The 24,785-nt window shown below is 41.4% G+C and overlaps 1 protein-coding gene and 1 long non-coding RNA gene across 2 annotated transcripts in view; one reads left to right on the top strand and one right to left on the bottom strand.

The window, feature by feature from the left end:
- The window catches only part of LOC140714334 (sorbitol dehydrogenase-like), a 45,961-nt gene extending 33,156 nt beyond the window's left edge, over nt 1-12,805 (bottom strand). Inside the window, exons 1-3 of the mRNA XM_073025497.1 lie at nt 12,509-12,805; nt 5,668-5,701; nt 3,128-3,292 (exon numbers count right to left, since the gene is read on the bottom strand). Of these exons, the coding sequence (XP_072881598.1) occupies nt 3,128-3,292; nt 5,668-5,701; nt 12,509-12,565 (256 nt within the window). The 5' untranslated portion in view covers nt 12,566-12,805. The remainder of the gene's footprint in view (nt 1-3,127; nt 3,293-5,667; nt 5,702-12,508) is intronic.
- The window catches only part of LOC140714337 (uncharacterized), a 122,736-nt gene that overhangs the window by 81,633 nt on the left and 16,318 nt on the right, over nt 1-24,785 (top strand). The window lies entirely within an intron of this gene.

Raw genomic sequence — 24,785 nt, 5'->3', positions numbered from 1 at the left:
AGGCCTCCCGTCCCATGATCCTTTCCCCTCTCCAGCTCTGTATCCCTTTTGCCATTCAACTTTCCAGCTCTTAGCTTCGTCCCTCCCCCACCTGTCTTTTCCTATCATTTCGCATTTCCCCCTCCCCCTCCTACTTTCAAATCTCTTGCTATCTTTTCTTTCAGTTAGTCCTGACGAAGGCTCTCGGCCCGAAACGTCGACAGTGTTTCTTCCTATAGATGCTGCCTGGCCTGCTGCGTTCCACCAGCATTTTGTGTGTGTTGCTTGAATTTCCAGCATCTGCAGATTTCCTCGTGAAAAGCAAGACCACGTTTTTTTTTGCTCAGCATAACAAAACTTTCAACTTCCAGATACACTTACATTTACATTTCTTCCCCTCACAGATATCAGCTATCAGAACATTCCATCAAAATATAGACATCACCACAACATCCTATACAAAAGCCCTTATTAGTATAGCAGACAGGTTTGCATCTACATACTGCAGAAAAGGTAGCCATGTTTTATGAAAATTATTTATTTTTGAGTATACCATACATGTCAAAAAGTCCAAAAGGAATGTATTCCATGATTAATTTACGCCAACCAAAAAGACCAGGGGCCTTATCGGATATCCAACAAAGTAAAATGTTCTTCCTCGTACAAAAAGTCAGGATGTTAAAAAGTCTTTTCTGATGTGCATTAATAATATGACTGCTGAGTAAGCCTAAGAGAAAAGACACTGGGTCCAGTTCAAGCTCCATCTTCAGAATCTTTTCCATTTCACCCAAAATATCACTCCAGTATGCCTAAAGAACCACATTTTCTGAAGAATTTTGGTCTGATCTGGTCTGTCCTAATACAAGTTCATCCATCATAACATTGATTCAGTTATACAAACACAAGAAATTCTGCAGATTCTGGAAATCCAAAGCAACACATATGAAATGCTGGAGGAATTCAGGTCGGGCAGCATCTACGGAAATGAATAGTCGATGTTTTGGGCTGAGACGCTTCTTCAGGACTGAAAAGGAAGGGGGAAGATGCCAGATTAAAAGATGGGAGGGGATGACTGTAAGGTGATAGGTGAAACCAGGTGGGTGGGAAAGGTCAAGGGCTGGAGAAGAAAGAATCTGATTGGATTCTAGGAGAAAGGGGAGGAGGGGACCCGAGGGGAAGTGATAGGCAGGTGAGAAGAGGTCAAAGTCAGAGTGGGGAATAGAGGAAGAGGATGAGGGAGAGAACTCAGTTTTGCTCTCTCTAGATAATACCTAACCGATAAGTGCCTATCTTCGAAGGACTCCTGACTTACAATAGTGTTTTTAGCAATTTTTTGGTTTTAATACAGGTTTCCATAATAGGATTTCTTCTTTTGCGTTTAGATCCTTTGTCTCATTAACCATGAAATCCAATTGTCTGAATGTACTGAGAATGTGGTTCAGGAGAACCAGAGCAGGTACCAACTGTGCAGAATACTGAAGTGCACTGGGTGAATACAGGCTGCTGCATTCGCCACATTAACACAAGAACACAAGAGATGGGGCATCACAGTAGCCTAGTGGTTAGCATCACAGTTTCCTCTGGGTGCTCCAGTTTCTTCCCACATTCCAAAAAGCCGTACAGATTAGGGTTAGTAAATTGTGGGCATGCTATGTTGCTGCCAAAGTATGGTGACACCCACCTACCCACGCACACCTCCAAAGCAAGCGACGCATCCTACCTTCCTTCTCTCCTGGATGCACCCATCATCTACTAGCTTGTTCACCTTCCCTTCCACCCAACTTCCTATTCAGGCCTCTTCCAGTCTTGATGAAGGGTCTTGGCCTGAAACTTCAACTCTTTATTCTGTTCCACAGACGCTGCAGACCTGTTGAGTTCCTTCAGCACTTTGTGTGCATTGCTCTGGATTTCCAGCATCTGCAGAATCCCTCGTGTTAATGGTGCATTTGAAGTTTAGACTCCAAGATTCAGGAAACAATTCGGAAAATAACTGGAAAATACTCCATTGCTGAAAGGGTTGAACAAGAATATAGAGAAATCTTGCTCCAATTGTGTAGGGCCCCTATTAAACCTGCTTCTGAGAGATCGTGTATCGACCTTGTCTCCCCCTTTCAGGAAGGATTAATTTCTAATAGATTACAACAATTCCTGGGATGGTGTGGATGCTGAATGGAGAATGATTAAGTGGATTGAGATCCTGCTGTCACAAGTTGAGAAGAATCAATGCTGACCTTGCTGAAAATTTCCATTCTGTTAGAGTTTGACAGGGTGGATGCAGGGCTGGAGAAGGAGGAATCTGTTAAAAGAGAAAAGAGGGCCATAGGAGAAATGGAAGGAGGAGGGGACCCGGGGGAAGAGGTAAAAGGCCAGAGAGGGGAATAGAAGAAGGAGGGAGGGCGAGGGAATTTTTTTTTACTGGAAGGAGAAATCAATATTCATGACATCAGGTTGGAGGCTACCCAGACGGAATATAAGGTGTAGTTCCTCTACCCTGAGGGACAGACATCTCAGAACGGGAATGGGAATGGAAATTAAATGTTTGACTATCAAGAAGTTCTGTTTTTGGTGGATGGTGTGGAGGTGCTCGATGAGAATCATCACCTTTCACTGATGAAAATTCCTCTCATTTCAATCATGAATGGTTCTGAGACTGACCCTCAGTCCAAGACTCTCCAACCCAGAAGAATCACCAACCTTGCATCTACCCTGTCAGATTCTGCAGATGGTGGAAATCCAGAGCAATGCACACAAAATACTGAAGGAACTCAACAGGTCAGGCAGAGTCTATGGAAAAGAATAGAGAGTTGAAGTTTCAGGCCAAGACCCTTCATCAGGATTGGAAAAGAAGGGGGAAGAGGCCAGAATAAGAAGGTGAGGGGAGGGGAAAGAGTTCAAGTTAGAAGGTGAGAGGTGAAGCTAAGTGAGGAGAAAGGTAGGAAGGTGAAGAGTGGGGAATGAAGTGAGAATCTGGGAGGTGATAGGTGAAAAAGCTAAAGGGCTGAAGAAGATTGAGTCTTATAGAAGAGGAACACAACATGTTAGAGGAACTCAGCAGTTCAATTGGCTGTTTTGCACTTAGAAGCTTTTCCAAAGTCAAGTAAAGCATTACATAAACATTCCCTTTCTTTCTATTTTATTGTGGACTCACCTACTTTAAGATTCTGTACTCCAGACCCTAGTTTAATCACAGTCCCTGCACCTTCATGCCCCAGAACCATTGGCTTCTTCATAACAAATTCTCCAATTCTGCCATGTTGCCAGAAGTGGATGTCAGAGGCACAGATCCCAACTGAATGCATCTTCAGCAGAACCTCTGAAAGGCAGCCAAACACAAAAACTTAAATGTATTTTAAAGCTGAAAACATTCAATGACAGAAGAAAGTATAAACATAGCTACTTTTTTTAAGTACACATGCTTTTTTTAAAGAATGCCATTTGGCACATGGATATTAGAAAATGGAGGACTATGTGGGAGTGAAGGATGAGTTGATCTTGGAGGAGATTAAAAAGTTGGCACAATGTCGTGGGCCGAAGGGCCTACTTTGTGCTGTATTGTTCCATTAAGAATGTACAGTTTAATAAAAGTAGTACATTTATGTTTAACTTTAGATTTCAAATTTATTCTTTGTTCAGAGAGTTTGTATGGTTCTTATTAATCATGTTTAAGCGCAAATGGGTTGATAAATATCAGTGCTGAAAGGAAGCCTTTTTGATCATAAAAGGATAGATGGTGTAAAGTTGTTAATTAGACATGGTTGCACTTCTTCCTTGCTTAACTCCAAACATAGTGGATGTGGCCCAGTCCATCACGGGTAAAGCCCTCTCCTCCATTAAGGCCATCTACATCAAGTGCTATCACAGGAAAACAACATCCATCATCAAGAACCCCCATCACCCAGGTCATGCTCTCTTCTCGCTGCTGCCACCAGGGAGAAAATGCAGTAGCCTCTGGACCCACACCATTAGGTTTGAGAACAGTTATTACCCCTCGACCATCAGGCTCTTGAACTAGAGAAGATAACTTAATTCAATTTCACTTGCTCCACCACCAAACTGATTCCACAACCTATGGACTCGCTTTCAAGGACTCATCATTTCAAGTTTTCAATATTTATTGCTTATTTTTTTCTCTCTTTTGTAGTTACAGCTTGTTGGATTTTGCACACTGGTTGTCTGTCCACCCTGTTGGGTGCTATCTTTCATTGATTCCATTATGGTTCTTGGATTTACTGACTATGCCCATAATAAAATCAATCTCAGGGTTGTATATGGTGACATATATGTACTTTGGTAATACATTTACTTTAAACATCTGCCACACAGGTCCCTAATTCAGCAAAGGTGCCAAAGAGGTGCATTTTTGAGAACATGTACTAGGAAGAGCTGAGAGAGAGAAACCAGGCCCAAGAAAAAGTCTGATATAATTATAAATAAAAGCCTGTGAATATAATTAAAATTAAAATTAAATTTGCTACCATTATAAATACAACTCTATAATTTACTTGGAGGGTTTCATACACTCATTTACAGAGATTGCAGAATTAAATGCAAATTTTGAAATGAATCTCATTTTTCTTCCAGGTAAATTCAAAAACATATTGAGAAAAATTATTTGATTTCTCAAAATCGTAAATAGAGATGAAATCTGACTCTCATAATGCTTTGAATTTCCTGAACAAGGTCCATGGAAAGTTTTTAAAATTCGAAGTTGGTGCGCGGAAATATCTATGCTCAGCTCTAATAGAGCAGCTATCCTACTCTTTTATTCTCCTTCCAACACCTCATATTCCATCTAGATACCCTCCAACTGACAGCATGAGCATCAATTTCTCCAACTTCTAGTAATTTCTCCCTGCACTCTTGTTTTACATTCCCCATTCTTGTTCTTGCTCTCCTCTTACTCCTTCTCTTCTCCACACCTGGCTATCTCCTCCCTCTGGTGCTCCACCTCCTTTTCTTTTTCCCCATGGTCTACTGTCATCTCCTATCAGATTCCTTCTTCTTCAGCCCTTTACCACTTCCACTTATCACCTCTCAACTTCTTAATTCCTTGCCCTTCTCCCATCTACCCAGCTTCCCCCTCACCTGCTTTTAACTATCACCAGTCAGCTTGTACCCCTCCCCCCCACCTTCAGATTAAGGTTTCCTTTCCAGTCCTGTTGAAGCGTTTCAGTATGAAATGTTGACTATTTATTCCTTGCCATTGATGCTGCCTGACCTGCTGAGTTCCTCCCGTATTTTTCGGTAGATTTCCAAAATCTGCAGAGCCTTGGCTGTTTCCATTCCACTCTTAACTGTTTCATGACTTTTAGGTTGGAGTGTTGAAACCAAGAAACATCTACCCCACTCTTAACCGTGCTATAACTACTGAACATTTCTCCTTCAGTTTTCCAGACAGGACAATAGTGAAAGATGAAAGACTCAGAGCCTGAAACCTAGTCTGTACTCTTTACTATCTTATAATAAAATTACATTTTTTGTTGAACATACACACCAAACACAGGCAAATGGAACCAGCTGAGATGGAGCATCTTAGGTGGCAACAGACCAAAGGGCCTGTGTCAGTACAGTATATCTCTGACTCAGAAGACTTCTATGGCATGCTGCAGTGCTAGCAACAGGTTCATAAATAATTCTGAAAGAATAGAGGAAGGTTTTATTCAGAATATTTCCTAAGAGCATGCTTACCACCATGGCAAGGTTCCGGGACTGGACGTTTTTCCTAATGAGAGAAAACAAATACTTTTAAAAGCAAATTCTTAGCCTTGGAATAGAAACAAACACCGATTTTGCTCCCAACAATAAAAAAAAAGATACCAGGCAATTTCTGCATCGATGTAGGTCACCATTACACTAATGGAGCAAACTCACACCCATCGAACAGGCTTACACCATTCGGAGCAATACGCACAAAATGCTGGAAGAACTCAGCAGCTCAGGCAGCATCTATACAATAGCTGATATTTCAGGCTGAGGAAGGGACAAGAAGCCACAATAAGACGGTGGGGGGAAGATTGATGGTACCAGGGTACAATATGGCAGATGATAGGTGAAACTAGGTGAGTGGGGAGGGAATGATGTGAGTAGCTGAGAGCTGAGGAAGAAGGAATCTGATAGGACAATGCAGTGAAGGAGGGAAGAGGTGATAGGCAGGTCATGAGGACAGGGGAGAACAGGTGAGAAAACCACCAGAATGGGGATAACAAAAGGAAGGGTGCAAAAGGGGAGTTGTTAGAGAAATTGATGTCCAACATCCCATCAGGTTGGAGGATATACCCAGGCAGATTATGAGGTGTTGCTCCTCCAACCTGCATTTAGCCTCATATGGCAATAGAGGAGACCAAAGACAGACACAAATATGACTGTTTATTTCCCACCATAGGTGCTGCCTGACTTGCTGAGTTCCTCCAGCATTTTATGGGTGTTGCTCAAGATTTCCAGCATCTGCAGAATCTCTTGTGTCTATGATTTACATCATTCAAAACATGTACATCAATAAAGCTAACATCCATTAAAATTTATCTTGTTCTGTAAATTAATGGAATTCACTCTCAACACCCCACTAGCATTATCTATAAGCAGAGTTCATAATAACATCAAAAGATAATTTTGTGCCTGGTACTCTGGAGGCAATAATAAACTTAAAATCAGGCCCTGATTTAAAGCCATGACATTAAAGTCATTAGAAAATCCCATCCCCCTACAAGCAATTTTGGCTGATAACAACCTGCAAAGGTACATAAATACTACTGATAACCCATGGGTGAAATTGACTCTTAAAATATGGAAAACTACTATAAAAGAATATAATCTAGAGGGAGATATTGTAATTCTTAAATGGTGTGCATGTGACTCAGATTTTATACCAAATAAATTGGATGCTAGATTTAAGGACTGGACAGCTAAAGGAATAACAGTTCTTTGCAACATAATGAAAGAAGGAACACTATTCAGTTTTGAAATGCTTAAAGAGAAACACTTATTAGAAAAACAAGATTTTTATCGGTATTTACAGATGCGACAATATGTTAATAAGATGCTTAAAAATGTAACCAAGGCAAATAAATGCTTGATAGAGCTTTTTAGAAAAGCATATAATTCAGATAATGGTAGTAGAATCATTTCAAGCATGTATAAGGGGTTGTCAAATCTTAAAACACATTGGACTTCATACATTAAAACAAAATGGGAGAAGGAAGGAGGGATAATTATATCTGAGGAAGAATGGACAACAATATGGAGGTATCAATGGAAGTGTACCAGTTCACAGAAATGGAGGGAGTTTGGATGGAAAAACTTGATAAGATATTTTATTACACCCTCTCAGAAATCCCATTATGATAGTAACCTCCCTGTTTGCTGGAGAAATTGTGGAAATCAAAATGCAAATTGTTATCATATTTTTTGGGACTGCCCTGTTATCAAAAACTATTGGAGGGGGATACACAATGCCTTACAAGACATCTTTAAATGTGAAATACCCTTGGAGAGTAAGGCCATATATTTTGGGTATATACCTCAAGAATGGTTGAAAAGAGATAAATATTTAATGAATATACTGTTGGTGGCTGGTAAAAAGACTCTTACTAGGAAATGGTTATCACAGGAGAGCCCAACTTTAAATGCATAGATGGAAATTACAATGGACATTTACAAAATGGAGAAGATAACAGCATCTGTTAATCATAAGCTGGAACAATTTGATTCATACTGGGAAAAATGGTTTAACTACGTAATGCCTCAAAGGCCTGATTTTATTCTCACAAATCAATGAATCTGTTATAAAAAAAAAGATCACTCCCTACTTGTACATAGTTCTTTCCTTTTGCTTGTTTTTTCTTTCCACTCTTTTCTATAAGTGTATACCTCAGATAAATACTTTGTGGAGATTTGTGATATATATGATTATATGATATATATGTACAATGTCTGAAATACATCTTATGGAAATGTTTGATGATGAACTTCAATAAAAAAAATTAAAGAAAAAAAAAGAAAATCAAGACACTTGATAAAGCCTATCAAAAACAATATGTCTGCAGACTGCAGTGAATATATGCAGAAGGAGCACTCAGACAATAAAAACTACACTCAGTGGCCATTTTATTAGGTACCTCTTGTACCTAATAATGTTGCCACTAAGAGCATGTTCATGATCTTCTGCTACTGTTGCCCATCCACTTCAAGATTCGACATGTTGTGCATTCAGAGATGCTCTTCTGCGCGCATTGTACCACCTGGTTTTTTGTGTCCCTCTCGGCTTGAACCAGTCTGGTTATTCTCCTCTGACTTCTCCCATTAACTGGGCATTTTCACCCACAGAACTGCCACTCACTGGATTTAAAAAAAATTTTTTGCACCATTCTCTGTAAACTCTAGGGACTGTTGTGTGTCAAAATCCCAGGAGCTCAGCATTTCCTGAGATATTCAAACCACCCATCTGGCACCAGCAATCATTCCACAGTCAAAGTCACTGACTTTATATTTCTTTCCCATTCTGATGTTTGGTCTGAACAACAACTGAACCTCTTGACCACGTCTGCATGCCTTAATGCATTGAGTTGCCGCCACATGATTGGCTGTTTAGATAGTTGCATTAACGAGCAGTTCTACCTAATAAAGTGGCCACTGAGTGTATGTTTCCATGTGAAATGTAACACTGCAGAGGACTGATGTACAAAACAACTGACCGTTGCTATGTCCCACCCTGAAGGAGCTCTGAGGTACAGAGTAGCTGTCAGGGTTCATAACGGTTAACATCACCAGCTCACGAACAGGGCAGCCATTACCTTCTGTGATACACCCACCAGCCAAGCAGCAGAAATTAAAATGCAGCAACAGAGCTCCCACTCAAGCTGCTTTTCTGATTTGCAACCTGCAGGCTCCCTTTGAAGAACTTGTTTGCAGTTGATACCAGAAATTGCAACCCTAATTCACAACCACCAGCTGTCCCACATGTACCCGCTGGAGTTTAAAAGAATGAGGAGGGATCTCATTGAAAGCTACCAAATATTGAAAGGCCTGGATAAAGTGGATGTTAAGAGTATGTTTCCTATTACAGGGGAGTCTGGACCTGAGGGCACAGCCTCAGAACATAAGGTGTCCCTTTAGAACAAAGATGAGGAGTAATTTCTTTAACCAGAGTGTGGTGAATCTATGGAATTCATTGCCAAAGACAGTCATTGGTTATATTTAAAGCAGAAGTTGATAGTTTCTAGATTTGTAAGGATGTCAACGTTTATGGAGCGAAGGCAGGAGAATGGGGTTAAGAGGGATAATAAATCAGCCATGATGGAATAGCTGAGCAAATTCAATGGGTTGAGTGGCCTAATTCTGCTTCTATGTCTTATGGTCTTATTACATTATACTTTGTCACTAATTATTATGCCACCCACTTGACTACAGATCAGATCATCACTCCAAAGTAAACATTTCAGTCTCAATTTATAAATGGAGCTTTGTCCTTTTTATACTGAGGTTAGCTGATCACCTGAGAGTTTCCTTGCTTCAGTCCCTCTGCATTTTGTCTATTCTCCTGTCCTAAACATAGCTGATGTCTGTGCTCCTTTTAATGGTTATGCTACAGCATCAACCATTCATTGTTAAATTATCCAATCTGTCCTCCTAACTGAAGTGCTTCATCTCAGGAAACATTCTGGTGAATGTTATAAAGTTGACGTGGATAGGCTTTTTCCATTGAGAGTAGGGGAGATTCAAACAAGAGGACATGAGTTGAGAGTTAGGGAGCAAAAGTTTAAGGGTAACATGAGGGGGAATTTCTTTACTCAGAGAGTGGTAGGTGTGTGGAACGAGCTTCCAGTAGAAGTGGTAGAGGCAGGTTCAGTATTGTCATTTAAAGTAAAATTGGATAGGTATATGGACAGGAAAAGAATGGAGGGTTATGGGCTGAGTGCGGGTCAGTGGGACTAGGTGAGAGTAAGCACTCGGCATGGACTAGAAGGGCTGAGATGGCCTGTTTCATAGAATAGAATAGTACAGCACATTACAGGCCCTCCGTGCTGTAATTGTTATATGGTTATACTGGGGAGACTTTAAACTAGAATGGTTGGGGGGGTGGGAATCAAATTGAAGAGTCTAGGAGAGAGGAGGTTAGTTCACAAATAGAGAAAGCTTGTAGACAGTGTGTGAGGGAGGATAGACAGGTGATAGAGAAGGCAAGCGCTCAGACTGAAGATGTAGGGGAGAAGGAAGAAAAAGAAGATAGTAAAGTTCCAGTAGAAGTAGTAGAGGCAGGTTCGATTTTGTCATTTACAAAAGAATTGGATAGGTATATGGACAGGAAAGGAATGGAGTGTTATGGGCTGAGTGCAGGTAGGTGGGACTAGGTGAGAGTAAGCATTCGGCACAGACTGGAAGGGCTGAGATGACCTGTTTCTGTGCTATAATTGTTATATGGTTATATGGTTAATGTCCTCTATGCCCTTTCTAGAGCTATCACATTCATCCTCTGGTCTGATGACCTAAACTGTATATTGTACCCCAGCTGTTTGTTCATCTTTCAGTGGGTGGAAAAAGTTTCTGTTTGTTCTGCCCAATTTCAAATACCCCCCATCACATTTCTTCCTGATTTTCTCAGCTTTAAGGCAAACAAACCTAATATCTCCAATCTCTCAAGAAGGCAAGGAATTATGTGCAGGAGTATGTCACCAGACCCCCAAGCCTGTCCTACATTCAACGTGATGTTGGCTGATCTCAGCTCCTCTTTAGTGTCCGTTCCCATTCCCTATCACCTCAATAGAACCCCTTTCTTTCAGAAACATTCTAGTTAATCTCTGCTATACTTCTGCAAGAAACTTATCTACCATAAAGTGTCTACCATGAATATTTTACAACATTACATAATGCCCATGCTGACTATTTGATTATACAATAATAAGACCATAATACATAGGAGGAGGCCCGTCGAGGCTGCTCCATCATGGATGATTCATTAACCCTTCTTTACCCCATTCTCTTAACATCTCCCCATAACCTTTGACACCCTTAATAGCCAAGGATTTATCACCCTCCATTTTAAATACTGTATTCCAATGACTTGGCCTTCAAAGCTGTCTATTGCAACGAATTCCACTGGTTCACTACCCTCTGGCTAAAGTAATTCACCCTCATCTCAGTTCTAACAGGATGTCTTATATAATGTCACAAAGAATCCATAGAATTTAAGACTATTGTGCTGGGATGTTTTTACATGTTTGCAATGTAACTACATGATTTGCAACGTCAGTCCACACTCTGTGGCCACTTTATTAGGTACACCTGCTCATTAATTCAAATATCTAATCAGCCAATCGCCATGGCAGCAAGTCAATGCATAAACCACGTGCAGACTTGTTCAACAAGAGGTTCAACTGTAGTTCAGACCAAACATCAGAATGGGATGAAATGTGATCGAAGTGACTTTGACTGTGGACTGATTGCTGAATTGCAGTATGTCAGAAACTGCTGATCCCCGGAATTTTCACGCACACGGTGTCTAGAGTTTACAGAGAATGCTGCAAAGAAACAATCCCCCCCCCCAAAAAAAAAGTAAGCGATAGGTCTGTGACTTGTTATTAAGAGAGGTCAGGGGATAACAGCATCTCTGAGGGCACAACATGTGGAACCTTGAAGTGGATAAGCTACAGGAGTAGGAAACCACGAACATACAGCTAGTGACCACTCTTTAGGTACAGAAGGGGCCTAATAAATTGGGCACTGAGTATGATGTCATAATGGATCCATATCACTTAAGACTATTGTGCCAGCATGTTATACACAATTGCAAAGTCAGGTTATATTATATCCACTATGATCACAATGAGAGGCAAGGTCAATCAATCATGGGATTGAGTTTAAGAACCAAGAGGTAATGTTGCAGTTATATAGGACCCTGGTCAGACCCCACTTGGAGTACTGTGCTCAGTTCTGGTCGCCTCACTACAGGAGGGATGTGGAAGCCATAGAAAGGGTGCAGAGGAGATTTACAAGGATGTCGCCTGGATTGGGGAGCATGCCTTGTGAGAATAGGTTGAGTGAACTCACCCTTTTCTCCTTGGAGAGACCTGGATGAGGGGTGACCTGACAGAAGGTGTACAAGATAATGAGAGGCATTGATCCTGTGGATAGGCTTTCCCTGAGGGATGAAATCACTAGCACGGCAGGGCACAGTTTTAAGGTACTTGGAAGTAGGTACAGAGGAGATGTTTTTATGCAGAGGGTGGTGAGTGTGTGGAATGGGCTGCCGGCGGCAGAAACCATAGGGTCTTTTAAGAGACTCCTAGATGGATACATGGAGCTTAGAAAAATAGAGGGCTATGGGTAAAGCCTAGGTAGTTCTAAGGTAGGGACATGTTCGGCACAGCTTTGTGGGGCGAAAAGCCTGTATTGTGCTGTATGTTTCTATAATGTGACTAATTGTTGTAGGGGCTGAAAATCTGACAGCAAGAAATGCCGGAAATGCTCATCAGCTCGGACACAAACTGGAAACCGTGAGAGAATTGACGTTTCTGGCCCGTTATCAATAGATTACCAATTTTAAATCGCATGGCCCATAAAGCACAGCTGCCAAGTTCTCCGGCTGCGACATCTTCTCCGCTTCTGACTGCTGCCACTCGCGGCTCCTGGACGCGTTCGAAGGTGTTAGAAGTCGGTCGCCGCTCTTCGGAATTCCTGAACAAGGTTACCGTCCGTCAGGTTCCTCTTTGCGCCGCTATCTCCTCTCTTCCTTCCGTCCAGCCCGTCTGTACAACGCACACTGCACCGTTTTAACGGTATGAGTTACCCAGCTCGGTACTGCGAGTTTATTTCTGTAACGCGGTCGCGTCACAAAAACTAACCGGGTGACATTGCAAGCATGGGATGTTTGCGCCTGTGACATACTCAGTTGTCATGACTTACAGATCTGGGTCTTCATTGGCTGAACCCCATACCTTTCCAGCCAATAGCCCAAAAGGCTCTCTGCTGGGGCTTTTCAGGAAAGTAGTTGGGGACACAAGGGAGCCGGACCCTGTGGGTCAGGCAGCGTCTATATGAGAAACAGCCTTTTCCCTTCTACAGACGTTGCCTGATTTGGGAGTCCTTGTGCAGGATTCCCTAAAGGTTAATTTGCAGGTTGAAGGCAAATTCGATGTCAACATTCATTGCCAGGTGACTAGAATATAAAAGCAAGGATGTAACGTTGAGGCTTTACAAAGCGCTGGTGAGGCCTCACTGGAGCATTGTGAGCGGTTTTGGGCCTCTTATCTAAGAAAGAATGTGCTGACATTGGAGAGGGTTCAAGGGAGTTTCAAGAAAACGATCCCAGGATTGAAAGGCTTGTCATATGAAGGAAAATAAGCTGTCAGAACAGAAAAAGTTGCTGGAAAAAAACATTTTTTCCCACTTGTTTCAAACACACATTGCCAATCCAGTGTGTGGAAGCTTAAAGCAATGCCAAGCTTGGGATAAATATATTAATAATATTTGAAGGGGCTTTGGATATACAGAACAAGAGTCTCACGAAATACTGGAGTTTGAGAATAACATTTATTTTGAATTCATTCTCTTACACTTTACCATAAAGCTCAGGGTCACTTCAGTCACTGGGTTTGACACTTGGTTGCATCCAGCTTTGAAATGGAAAGCTCATTTTTCAATACAGCCAGATTACAATGCTAAAGATTCAAAGTTCAAAGTAAATGTATTATCAAAGTACGTATGCTGTCCGTCATAATATCTGTACTGAGATTCCTTTTCTTACGGGCATTCTCAGTAGATGCAAAGAAATACAATAGAATCAATGAAAAGCTACACACAAACCGAGACGGACAAACAACCAATGTGCAAAGGAACATTAATTGTGCAGGTGTAAAAAATAATGGAAACATAGAAAACCTATAGCACAATACAGGGCCTTCAGCCCACAATGCTGTGCTGAAACATGTACTTACTTTAGCAATTACCTAGGGTTACCCTTAGCCCTCTATTTTTCTAAGCTCCATGTACCTATCCAGGAGTCTCTTAAAAGACCCTATCGTATCCACCACCACCACAGTCATCGGCAGCCAATTCCACGGATTCACCACCCTCTGCATTAAAAAAAACTTACCCTGCCATCTCCTCTGTACCTGCTTCCAAGCATCTTAAAACTGTGCCCTCTCGTGTTAGCCATTTCAGCCCTAGGAGAAAGCCTCTGACTATCCACACAATCAAAAATAAATAAGTTATAAATAATATTGAGAACATGAGTTGTAGAGTCCAGGAAAGTGAGTTCACAGGTCATGGAATTAGGTCAGATTTGAGGTGAGTGAAGCTATCGATGCTGGTTCAGGAGTCAGATGGTCGAAGAGTAATATCTGTTACTGAATTTGGTGGTGTGGTGCCCAAGGCTTCTGTACCTCCTTCACGATGGCAGCAGCAAGAAGAGAGCATAGCCTGGACAGTGTGAGTGCTTGATGATAGATGCTGCTTTCTCGTGGCAGTGTTACTTTTAAATGTCCTCAGCGGCGGGGAGGGATTTTCCTGTGAAGGATTGGACTGCGTCAACTGCTTTTTGTAGACTTTCCTGTTCTTGGGAATCGGTGTGTCCGTACCAGGCTGTGATGCAACCAGTCAGTATACTGTCCGTGTGCATCTGTAGAAGTTTATCAAAGTTTCAGATGACCTGCCACATTTGTGAAAACTTCTAAGAAAGCAGAGATGCTGTCTTGCCTCCTTTGTGATGACAGTTACATGCTGGGCCCAGGACAGATCCTTTGAAATAGTAACACTGCGGAATTTAAAATTACTGACCCTCTCCACATCTGATCCCAGGCTCGTGGACCTCTGGTTTCTTCCTCCTGTAGTCAATAATCAGCTTTTTGGTTTTGATGATATTGAGTGAGAGGTTTTTGTGTAGCACCATTCAGAAAGATTATCAATCTCCCTGCCATATGCAATTGATAGGGCGGGGTGGTGGGAAAGAACTGAGGCATTGGGAGAGCTGCTTGCTCCTTGAACGTTACAGGTCAGTCATGGTGAAATGTCAGGGCAAGAAATAGGGCTGGAGGGTGAACACTTTAATTGCACAGTTGAGTATTGTGTGATGTTTTAATCCAGCTTGCCTTTTGATTGATGCACCATCAATAACTCACTCTGAGACGTAAAAGCGAGATATCGGCTTTTATTGACTGGAAGAAGGAACGAGCAGTGAGTGACCACCATACTACATCCTGGAGACTGAGAGGCCGGGCTCAGACCTCCATCACCTTTATACAGGGGTCTGTGGGAGGAGCCACAGGAGCAGTCATCAGGGGGCGTGTCCAGACAGGTATATGTAGTTCACCACACCTTTTGAACGTTATGTCGCACCTCACAGTTTCAAGTCAAGTTTGTTGACGTATACACAAGTACTGTGAGATAACTGTTAAATGAGAAATGCCATTGATCAGTATCTTGATACAAAACTAATTGAGGCCTGCCAGAAGCCTCCAACCCCAATGAGATAGGGATATGCCTACTCCAATGTGCAAAATCAGTTCCAGCAGACTGGGTGGATGAGATCAACTACAAGATCCAACAGCCAAGATTGTGGTGCTGCAACGCTTCGTGACGAGGCACAGGAGATGTCATGGCTATCCACTGTAGCCAAAGAAGTCTCCAAATGTGATGATTTTTCATATCATTGGACCAAGAGTTTTGAGGCCAAGAGAGTGGAACTGCCCCAATGGATCACTATAAAACTCTTCCACTATAAAACTCCTCCCACACAGGTTTTTCTCTGTGAGTTGCACAGACAAATATCATAGTCAGAAACAATAGACAACCAGCACAAACCACAAATGAAATTTTTAAAAATTCAGATGCTGGAAATCTGAAACAAAAACAGAAACTCCAAGCTGGCCAGGAAAGAGACATGCTAATCAGATTGAACAGTTCCGTGAAGGGAGCCAGGCCCAAAACTTTAATTCTTTCTCCTTCCACGGATGCTGCCTGCCCTGCTGAGTATTGCTAACATTTTCTGTATTAAACCAGCCTGGTTAAAATACAGTCCAAAAGCCGTGAACAATGGCTGTTACGAAGCACATTGACTCCTGCTACTTAGATTCATACTTCTGTGTCAAGACTTTCTCAAAATGAGAAGGTGAACCAGCTTTTCACCTCGCCTTATGTTATTTACTCATTGCCCTAATGTGAGTCACTAAAGTCTCTAGCAAATTCCTAAAGGACAGCATTCTGACTGGTTGCACCTCCATCTGGTATGGGGGTTCCAATGCACAGGATCAGAAAAAGTTGCGGAGAGTTGTAACCTCAGCCAGCTCCATCATGGGTACTAGCCTCCTTCAAAAGGCAATGCTTCAAGAAGGCGACATCCATTATTAAGGATCCTCACCGTCTAGGACATGTCCTTTGCTCATTACCACCATTAGGAAAGAGGTATAGGAGTCTGAAGACACACATTTGATGTTCTAGGAACATCTTCTTCCTCTGTGCTATCATATTTCTTAATGGTCTATGAACCCATGAATACTACTTCACTATTTTACTTATTTTGTAATTACCCCTTAATGTAACTTATAGAATTGTTTTATGTATTAAAATTTGCTGTACTGCTACAGCAAAGCAACTAATTTCTTGACATATGCCAGTGATAATAAACCCTATCTGATTCTGATTCTGGTCTTGTTCTCACTGAGAAAACGACCAGTGCCCCTTGCAAACAATTCTTGGTAAATCACCCAATGAAAGATGGCAACAGAGACTGGAAGAATAATCATCCATGCACTGACTACAAGCATTGAAAAGGTCTTGGGTTGGTCAGATGTCAACTGAAGACACCAGTATTGCTTCACATGAAACCAGTATCAAGTATTAAGGTAGAGGCATCGTGACCCCCTTGATGAAAAGGTACCTAGACTACAGTCATCAGGCTCATATTTCTTCATGAAATGTATTTACCACTTTAAACCATCCAGTATAGTCACTATAATAGTTACTTTATAGTTCAAAGTAAATTTATTCTCAAAGAACATATATGCCACCATATACAACCCTAAGATTCGCAAATCCTTGTGGGCATTTCACAGTAAGTGCTAAGAAACACAAGAGAATCAATTCAAAATCATATACAAAAACAGACAACCAAACAATATGCAAAAGAAGTTAAATTGTATACATATAGACAATAACTAGATAGAAAGGTAGATAAATATTTTTTTTAGGAAGAGCTGTAGGGTCTTTGAAAGTGAGTCCATTGGTTGCACAATCAGTTCAGCGTTGAGGTGAGTGAAGTTATCCACACTGGTTCAGGAGCCTGATGGTTGAAGGGTATTACTTGTTCCAGAAGCTGGTGGTGTAGGACCTAAGGCTGCTGTACCTGCTTCCAGATGGCAGCAGTGGGAAGAGAACGTGGCCTGGATGGTGGGGGTCCTCAATGATGGAGGCTGCTTTTTGTGGCAGCGCTCCTTGTAGATGTGCTCAGTGGTGGTGAGGACTTTACCTCTGATGATCTGAACCATATGTATGAAATTTTGTAGGATTTTCCATTCATGGGCATTAGTGTTCCTTCATCAGGCCGTGATGCAACCAGTCAATATACTAAACACAAAGTACACTGCAGATGCTGTGGTCAAATCAACACTTACAACCAAGCTGGAGGAACTCAGCAGGTCGGGCAGCATCCAATGAAATGAGCTAATTTCAATGGATGCTGCCCGACCTGCTGAGTTCCTCCAGCTTGTTTGTACAGTCGATATACTCTCCACCACACATCTATAGAAGTTTGACCAAGTTTTGGATAACATGCCAAATCTGCACAAAGTTCTAAAGAAGTAGACGTGCTACCATACCTTTTCTGTAAAGACAGTCATGTGCTGGTCCCTGGACAGCTTCTCTGAAATGATAACACCAAAAAATTTAAAGTTACTGACCCTATCCACCTCCTATTCCCTGATAAGCAGGTGCCCATGGATCTCCGGTTTCCTCCTCCTGTAGTCAATAATCAACTCTTTGGTTTTGCTAATGTTGAGTGAGAGGTTGTTGTTGTGGCACCATTCAACCAGATTTTCAATCTCCCTCCTGTGTGCCAATTCATCATCACTTTTGATTCGGCCTACAATAGTGGTGTCATCACCAAACTTAAATAAAGTTTTGGAGCTGTACTTAACCTCACAGTCATAAGTACTGTATAAAACGAGTAGAGCAGAGGGGCTAAGCACACAGTCCTGCACCTGTGATGCACCTGTGCTGAGGGAGATTGTGGAGATGTTGTTGCTAATCCAAACTGACTGGGGTCTGCAAGTGAGGAAATCAAGGATTCAGCTGCACAGCGAGGTCTAGGTCTCGGATGTTATTGATTAGTTTTGAGGGGATGTTGGTGTTGAATGCACAGTTTTTATCAATGAAAAGCATCATCCTGTATGCATCTTCACTGTCCAGATGTTCTAGGGCTGAGTGAAGAGCCAATGAAATGGCGTCCGCTGTTGGCTTGTTGTGAAAGTAAGCAAACTGGAGCAGATCCAAGTCATTGTAATAGTTAAATCTTTGGTGTAGTCACTGTAATGAAAAATTATTTTTGTTATGTGTATTTTTCTGGTTCAGCTCAGGGTATTCATATATGTATTTGCAAACAAAAGGCCACGAGAAAACATTTATTAGAACTACTACAAATGCAATACAGAAGTAAAAACAAATCTCTACAATTGTGGCAGTACAGAAACCAAAATAATACTTAAAGTCCTCTTAACAAACAGGTCTGTGAAATGCTTCCACGCAGCCTCTCCTCTCTCTCTCTAGAACTGTCTAACTCTGACTTGACTATCTCAACGTACTCTTCTCTACTTTAGGACGTCACCAGCCATGACCAAATCTTGGACAAAACCCTCTCTCCCACCTTTGCACCAAGAATACGCCTTTTCATACCCTTCAAAACCCCTATACTGGTACTTTTCCATCCATTTGGTACCTGCACCTGCAGAATGACCTTGCCTTCCCCAGAAAAGCATGTTTTTCACCATTTTCCACAGTTATGGCTGAAGACTTGTACTCCCTTGACTTTCTCCAAAACAATGCCTCTCAAAGCTAACACCATTTTGTCTTACTGACTTCCATTTTATTTTAGCGTATACTGAGGAAGAATCACATTTAACTTTTTCCTTACAGTCATTGTAATAGTTAATTCTTCAGTATAGTCACTGTAATAATTATTTCTTTATTTGTATTGTTAGTTGAAATTTAACCTAAATCGCTGATTGATATTTAACCTAATTTTTCTTCATTGTGATCAACTCTATGGAAACTGGCAGGTCAAATAAATTCAGCAGTCAGTGCTAACCACAGCTGTCAAATAAAACTAAGTGGAGCCGTTCTAATAATCCATCTCACTTTCATTTTATCAAAGTCAGGTTGCCCCGTATTGCAATATGGAATTGTAATAAAAGCCGAACCCCTTTCACAGCATGATTTGGTGTCCATCAGCTATCTTCAACATTGATTAAACTGGCAAATACAATAGGGTCTTTTAAGAGACTCTTTAGATAGGTACATGGAGGTTAGAAAAATAGGGGGCTATGCGGTGGGGAATTCTAGGCCGTTTCTAGAGTAGGTTACATGGTCGGCACAACATTGTGGGCTGAAGGGCCTGTGATGTGCTGTAGATTTCTCTGTTCTATGTTCTATGTCTGGAAAATGCCAAGGATTGTTGCGTAGTTTTTTTTTTGCCAGTCCTTGACCTCCAGTAAGTAGCAGATCAAGCTTATCTTTCTTTATGGAAACTTCTTTACCAATTTCCCCACTAGACTGTACACACCCTTCTACATACATCATTTTCTCATTACTGTTGGATTGGATTTCTGAAAATCACTCTCTTATATGTAGCACTTTAGATGCCTTTACCAAACACCCTGCAGTAATTCAATATGAAACCTCAACTTTTCCAGAGCGGTTATGGACAGATCACTGTCTGGTATGGGCAGGAGTGAGGGGTGGGTACCAGCCTCTGTAGTATCCGGGTCATCTTCAAGGAGCGAGCCTCAAAAGGCATCAATATGGACCCTCAGCACTCAGGTCATGCCTCGTTCTCGTTACTACCATCAGGAAAGAGGTACAGAACCCTGAGGCACACACTCAATCAGGAACACTTCTTTCCCCTGCCATCTGATTTCTGAACCCATAAACACTATCTCAGTACTTTTTTATTTCTGTTTTTGCACTGCTTATTTAATTTAACAACTTAATATATATTTACTGTAATTCATCTTAGGAGAACATCATATTTGATCAAAGTGACTGCACTATATTTAGATATAGACAATAAATACTGATTTGTACAGTAAATTGGTCGGTGGTGTGGTGGCATTAGCACTGAACTTCAAGGCAGATGGTTCTGAGTTTGAATCCAGCTGGTTCCCAATCTGGGCAGCAACAGTATCTACGTGGAAGAAAGGCCTGGTAATCTATTTCTGTGTCTTGCCACGAAAACCCTATGGACAACTACACTATCCATACGGTCGCCGTAAGTCAACGATGACTCAACAGCACTCAACAACAGCAGCAATACCCGTGTCTCAAATTGTATAAGTTAATGTCAATGCCATTTGAAAAATAAATCTAGTCATAAACTGCAATTCCACTTCACTGCATTTTGATCATAAAATATGATAGAAATTGTATTTTCAGTATTTTTGTTGATAAGATCTTTGTTTTTGGGTTAACCAGTTGACCACTACAATTTTGCCATCCTTGAGACTGAAGTAACTAGTAATCTGCAGGAGGGATTCAGCGAGTCTAGCAGCATCTGTGGGTGAGGAGGGAGGAATTGTTGTTGTTTTGATGCAACTACTAGAGTTGTGTGTTCTTCCTCAGTACTTGGTGTCATCACCCCCAAAAGAGATGCTTCTCAACTAGAACTGGAGGTCAAGGGTTAAGAGTGAAAGGTGAAATGTTGAAGGGGAACATGAGGAGGAACTTCTTCATTCAGAGGGTAGTGAGAGTGTGGAATGAGCTGCCAGCGGAAGTGACAGATACAGATTTGATTTCAACATTCAAGAGAAATCTTGATAACTACACTTTTCCAACCACACCTTCCAAATGCATGTTAGAATGTCATGCGTTATTACTGATAAATGACTTGGTGTTGGCACACCGCACTGTGTAAAAAATTCCATTGCATCAGTAGCTGCTCTTTTCAGGCTATGATACAAGAACTAAATGTTTCCATCATCAAAGGCAATAAAATTTTCTTAGCTATTAATCCACTGACATTCTATTTACTGCAGTCTACTTCCTCATTATTGGAGAAGGGCTGCAGAGACATTGGTTAAATGAGGTAACAAACATTAATTCAGCAAGTAGTAACAAGGTATGGAACACCTGTTGTTAGTTTACCCTGAAATGGATAAGAGGCCATAAGCTTAGAATCTAGTGTCCATATTGGCACCTGTCCATCTCACTAGGGATATGGGCTAACATGAATCTTGATGATCCAGAGTTGCTAAATCACTTGAAACTCCAGGTCAAATCCCAAATGTTCCAGGTATGAGTTGGCCCAGTCTCTCTCCTCCGTTTCAGTGCTACTCACAATTGTGCTTGGGGAGAAATGAAGTAGGGAAAAATACATCTTTTCCCCACCTGCAGAGCTTGTAGAGAGTTGAAGACACAACTCAGCACATCACTGAAACAAACTCCCTCTGTAAACTCTGCCGATGCTTCTCGCTTCCTTGGTAATGCGGCCAGCATAATCAAAGACCTCACCCAGCCTGGACATTCTCTCTTCTTACCCTTCCATCAGGCAGATAATACAAGAGCCTAAAATCAACAGGTTTGAAGGACAGTTTCTATCCTGTTATTATAAGACTATTGAATGATAAGATAGATTCTTAACCTCACAATCTACCTCATCATGGCCTTGCACCTTATTGTCTGCCTGCACCGCACTTTCTTAGTAACAATAACACTTTATTCTGCATTCTGTTATTGCTTGTTCACTTGTGCTATGTCACTGTACTGATATGATGAAGTCATCTTTCTGGATGGCATGTACAACAAAGTTTTTCATTGCACTTTGGTACATGTGACAATATCGGCTGGTGGTGTAGTGGCAACCACACCGGACTTCGAGGCGAATAGTCTTGGGTTTGAACCTGGCCAGCTCCTTTCACGTTTTCCATCCATGCTGGGTTGAGCATCGAGCTAGCAACTAAAGAAGCAAACACAAGGAAATCTGCAGATGCTGGAAATTCAAGCAACACACACAAAATGCTGGTGGAACACAGCAGGCCAGGCAGCATCTATAGTGAGAAGCGCTGTCGACGTTTCGGGCTGAGACCCTTCATCAGGAAGCAGAAGCAGCAAGGTTGCTGCCCGATGCGCTACAAGGCATGGAAATGAACAACAACACATGACAATAATAAACTGATATACTATTTTAACTATGGGGAAATTTAGTCTGCAACATGAATTGCACAGGTCAAATTAAGGTAATGAAATGGAGGACACATTCTTGGCCTATGCTTCTCAAAGTCCAACCCATCATGAGAGCTGGAAATGGGTAAGGCCGACCAACAAGGCTCTGGTGAAGCTGCATAAGCCAATTCCCTGTACATGGATACAATGGATTACAGAAACTTCGAAGAACTCCGTCAACTTTGGATGATGGAGATGGGTGGTCTGCAATGGCCTATGCTCCACTTGGAGCCAAGGGCCCAAGAAGCAAAAGGAAAATTCATGGTTTACATGCCAGATTGTTTTGCAGATCATTATATTCAACAATTAAAATGGGAAATATTTTGGATCTTAGGTTTTCCAGTGAAAAAGTGTTAATTAATAATCTTGTAGAGAAGCATGATTCCAATGTGATAGAACTTACATTGTCTTTGAAAGTGAAGTAGTTTGAACCAAAATTAATGATAAGTGTTGAACAGACTGTAGTTGACTGGAAACTTACTTTAAAAAGTATTATAGCAGACACACAAAGTCTCACAATTAAATAAATAATGTTTGATTTGTAAAAGAAAACAATATTCCTTTAAGGTAGAAGAACTCAATTGTGTTCTGTCTTATGGATCACACAAAACATTAAAGGCGATACTAAATCAAGGACAGAGGTTTATAAAGTTGTTGAAAATAGCAGGAACTCAGGGGATTTGGAGAACTTGGCAAAGGATGGCCAATAAATTGATAAAGAAATAGAAGATACTTTCAAGATAAAATTGAACTACAAAATTATAAGGGGTATAGATGGGTAAGTGCACGCAGATTTTTTCCCTCTGAGGTTAGCTGAGACTAGAACTAGAGGTCATGAATTAAGGTGAAAGGTGAAATGTTTAATACGAACGTGAGGGTTCATACTTCATACAGATGGTGGCGCATGTGTGGAGCAAGCTGCCAGCAGAAGTAATGAATGCATATTTGATTTAAACATCAAAGGGAAGTTGGAAATACATGGATGGGAGGGGTATGGAGGCCTATGTTCCAGGTGTGGGTCAATGAGACTGGGTAGAATAATAGTCCAGCATGGACTAGATGGGCCAAAGGCCCTGGTTCTGAGCTTTAGTGCTCTATGACTATGGTGAGAAATGCAAAACTATTCTCTTATATAAGCGTATAAAAGTAAAAGGAGTATAGAGTATTTTGTAGAGGATGTGAGATCAGTAAATGTTGATGTTCAAAGAGACATGGGATTCTTTGCTGATAGTTAATTGAAAGTTAAAATAAGCAGTCAGTGACCACTTTATTAGGTACCCCCTGTATCTAATAAAGTGCCACTGAGTTTATATCCGTGGTCTTTAGTGGTTATAGCCCATCCACTTCAAGGTTCAACATTTTGTGCATTCAGAGATGCTCTTCAGCACACCATGGTTGTAACGCATGGTTATTCAAGTTACTGTCGCCTTCATGTCATCTTGAACCTGTCTGGCACATTGACAAGGCATTTTTGCCCACAGAACCTCCTCTCTCTGGATGTTTCTTGTTTCTTCCAGCATTCTCCGTAAACTCTAGAGACTGTTGTGCATGAAAATTCCAGGAGATCAGCAGTTTCTGAGATCTTCAAACCACTCCATCTGGCACCAACAATCATTCCCCGGTCAAAGGCACTTAGATTACATTTTTTCCCCCATTCCGATGTTTGGTCTGAACAACAACTAAACCTTTTGATCATGTCTGCATGCGTTTATGCATTGAGTTGCTGCCACATGATTGGCTGATTCATGAGCAGGTATACAGGTGTACCTAATAAAGTCACATCAGTGTGTATAAGTGCAAAGAAAATGTTATGGTGGTCTTTATTATGCAAGGGTTTGAGACAGGAGTGAAGATAACTAACTGTAATTAAATAGGCTGTTGGCAAGAGCACACCTGGAGCACTGGACACAAGTTCGAACTCTTTACCTCAAAGAAAGATATCCCTACCACTGAGGAAATGCTATATACGCTCACTAAACTGCAACCCGATGCGGTCGGCTGGTACTATGAGGAGGGATGACGCATGACGCTTTACAGTACCAGTGACCTGGGTTCAATTCCCGCTGCTGTCTGTGAGGAGTTTGTACGTTCTCTCCATGACCGCAAGGGTTTTCTCTGGGTGCTCTGGTTTCCTTCATTCCAAAGACATACCAATTGGTAAGTGAATTAGTCTTTGCAAAATGTGTAATGATTATGCGAGGGTTAAATCAGGGGTTGCTGGGCAGAATGGCTTGAAGGGCCAGAAGGGCCTATTCTGCATTGTATCTCAATACATAAATAAACAAATAAATAGATTGCGTGTACTAGGGCTGTATTCCGCATGATTTAGAAGAGTATGAGGGATCTGATTGAAACTTATTATAAATGTACAAGCTGGATATGGAGAGAAA

Source organism: Hemitrygon akajei, chromosome 21 (assembly GCF_048418815.1).
Source record: "Hemitrygon akajei chromosome 21, sHemAka1.3, whole genome shotgun sequence".
In the NCBI taxonomy this organism is placed as follows: domain Eukaryota; kingdom Metazoa; phylum Chordata; class Chondrichthyes; order Myliobatiformes; family Dasyatidae; genus Hemitrygon; species Hemitrygon akajei.
This window is presented reverse-complemented; position numbering and strand designations above follow the sequence as displayed.